The sequence below is a fragment of the Salvelinus fontinalis genome, unplaced genomic scaffold (genome assembly GCF_029448725.1).
Source record: "Salvelinus fontinalis isolate EN_2023a unplaced genomic scaffold, ASM2944872v1 scaffold_1676, whole genome shotgun sequence".
In the NCBI taxonomy this organism is placed as follows: domain Eukaryota; kingdom Metazoa; phylum Chordata; class Actinopteri; order Salmoniformes; family Salmonidae; genus Salvelinus; species Salvelinus fontinalis.
The window spans coordinates 174-2,500 of record NW_026601885.1 but is presented as its reverse complement, the minus strand read 5'-3'; the positions used below and the strand labels follow the sequence as shown (position 1 = coordinate 2,500).

Sequence of the window (2,327 nt, the reverse complement as noted above, 5' to 3'; positions counted from 1 at the left end):
TCTAGCGACACAGAAATGATACTGGTACTCGAGGGACATGTAGCAGCACCATCCATGACCTATATACAGTACACCTTCACATGGTGTAATTGATCTGTCGTATCGTCTTACTGAGTGAACAGTGTTAACCGCACCGGTTCCCATCGGCTCATTAGAAGGTATTGTTGCTAGCGATGCTGTGGGGATAGTGTTGACACGTGATGCAAAAGGTTTCTGACGGAGGCTTGAATTTCACGCAAAACAGTGAGGTGTGTCACAGTCAAGATGCTGTGAATGACTGCTGCAGTGTGTGTGTGTGTGTGTGTGTGTGTGTGTGTGTGTGTGTGTGTGTGTGTGTGTGTGTGTGTGTGTGTGTGTGTGTGTGCATTCATGTTCTGTGCATGCATTTTCTGTGCGTGTATACTACTATTATTGTGTACGTGTGTGTGTGTCGGTGTGTGTGTGTGCATGTTAGCATGTTATATGCATGTGTGTACACAGTGGTGGAAAAAGTACCCTATTGTCATACTTGAGTAGAAGTAAAGATACCTTAATACAAAATGACTCAAGTAAAAGTGAAAGACTAAAAGTGAAACACTACTTGAGTAAAAGTCTAAAAGTATTTGGTTTTAAATATACTTAAGTATCAAAAGTAAATGAATTGTTAAAATGTTAAAGTATAAATCATTTCATATTCCTTATATTAAGCAAAGCAGCTGGCCACATTTTCTAGTTTTTTATTAATTTACGTATAGCCAGAGGCACGCTCCAATTCAGACATCATTTACAAACGAAGCATGTGTTTAGTGAGTCCGCCAGATCAGACGCATGTAGGGGTGACCAGAGATGTTCTCTTGATAAGTGTGTGAATTAGACCATTTTCCTGTCCTGCTAAGCATTCAAAATGTAAGTAGTACTTTTGGGTATCAGGGAAAATGTATGCAGTAAAAAGTACATCATTTTCTTTAGGAATGTAAATGAAGTAAAAGTAAAAGTAGACAAAAATATGAATAGTAAAGTAAAGTACAGATACCCCAAAATAACTACTGAAGTATTTTTAAGTACTTTACACCACTGTGTGTACATGTGTTCAGTGTGTGACCTGGACTGCTTACTAACCTGCAGCTGTCATCCTTAGGATCTCCTTGCAGCGATGCTGCCGCCCTCGCCAGGCCCATACGAGCAAACGCATGGTAGAGTGTGAGCTGTGTGTCGCTCAGGGTCGCGACCCCGTCGGCCTCGTCAAACGCACTCTCCCAGTAGGCCTGGAGGCCAGGGGTCCCCCGGGGCATAGGTCCAAACAGGTAGCCATCTAGTTGGTTCACTATCTCCTGGTTAACACTGGCTTCAAACTTCCTGGCGAAGAACGTAGGACGGGCCGTTTGCTGTGAGGAAATGGAGGGAGGAGGAGAGAAAAACAGAGAGAAGATTATAGAAATGGTGGCTTGCTGGGAACGACTGCAGAATGGGAGATGGAGTGGAAGTGAGTGGGAGGTTGTGTGAGAGAGAGAGAGAGAGAGAGAGAGAGAGAGAGAGAGAGAGAGAGAGAGAGAGAGAGAGAGAGAGAGAGAGAGAGAGAGAGAGAATGAGAGAGAGAGAGAGACACAGAGAGAGAGACAGAGAGAGAGAAAGAGAGAAAGAGAGAAGAGAGAGACAGAGAGAGAGAAAGAGAGAGAGAAAAGAGAAAGAGAAAGAGAGAGAGAAAGAGAGAAAGAGAGAGAGAAAGAGAGAGAGAGAGAGAGAGAGAAGAGAGAGAGAAAGAGAGAGAGAAAGAGAGAGAGAAAGAGAGAGAGAAAGAGTGTGTACATGTGTGTGTGTGTGCGATGAGCAGCTTTGATTTGATATTCTCTCCCACATACAGAAGACAACGAGCAGATACACTGCCACGTCATATCACCCTGGTAAACTGTCTCAGTACCCACGTCTTCTCTCTCTCTCTCTCTCTCTCTCTCTCTCTCTCTCTCTGACTCTACCCTCACTCTCTCCGTCTCTCTCTCTCTCTCTCTCTCTCTGACTCTACTCTCTCTCTCTCTCTCTCTCTGACTCTTCTCTCTCTCTCTCTCTCTCTCTCTCTTTCTCTGTCTCTCTCTCTCTCTCTCTCTCTGACTCTACCCTCACTCTCTCCGTCTCTCTCTCTCTCTCTCTCTGACTCTTCTCTCTCTCTCTCTCTCTGACTCTACTCTCTCTCTCTCTCTCTCTCTCTCTGACTCTTCTCTCTCTCTCTCTCTCTCTCTCTCTCTCTCTCTCTCTCTCTCTCTCTCTCTCTCTCTCTCTCTCTCTCTCTCTCTCACACGCACGCCTGCACGCACAACAAATGGCTTGCATTTATTAAGTTTTGGGTTGTGTCT

The 2,327-nt window shown here is 44.7% G+C and overlaps 1 protein-coding gene across 1 annotated transcript in view; it reads right to left on the bottom strand.

Annotated features, from left to right (window-relative positions):
* LOC129849777 (xylosyltransferase 1-like) overlaps positions 1 to 1,534 on the bottom strand; it is a gene marked incomplete at its 5' end in the record, with an annotated part of 23,702 nt that extends 22,168 nt beyond the window's left edge. Inside the window, one exon of the mRNA XM_055916536.1 lies at positions 1,099 to 1,534. Coding sequence (XP_055772511.1) covers positions 1,099 to 1,534 — 436 coding nt within the window. The remainder of the gene's footprint in view (positions 1 to 1,098) is intronic.
* Between the last annotated feature and the right edge of the window lie 793 nt (positions 1,535 to 2,327).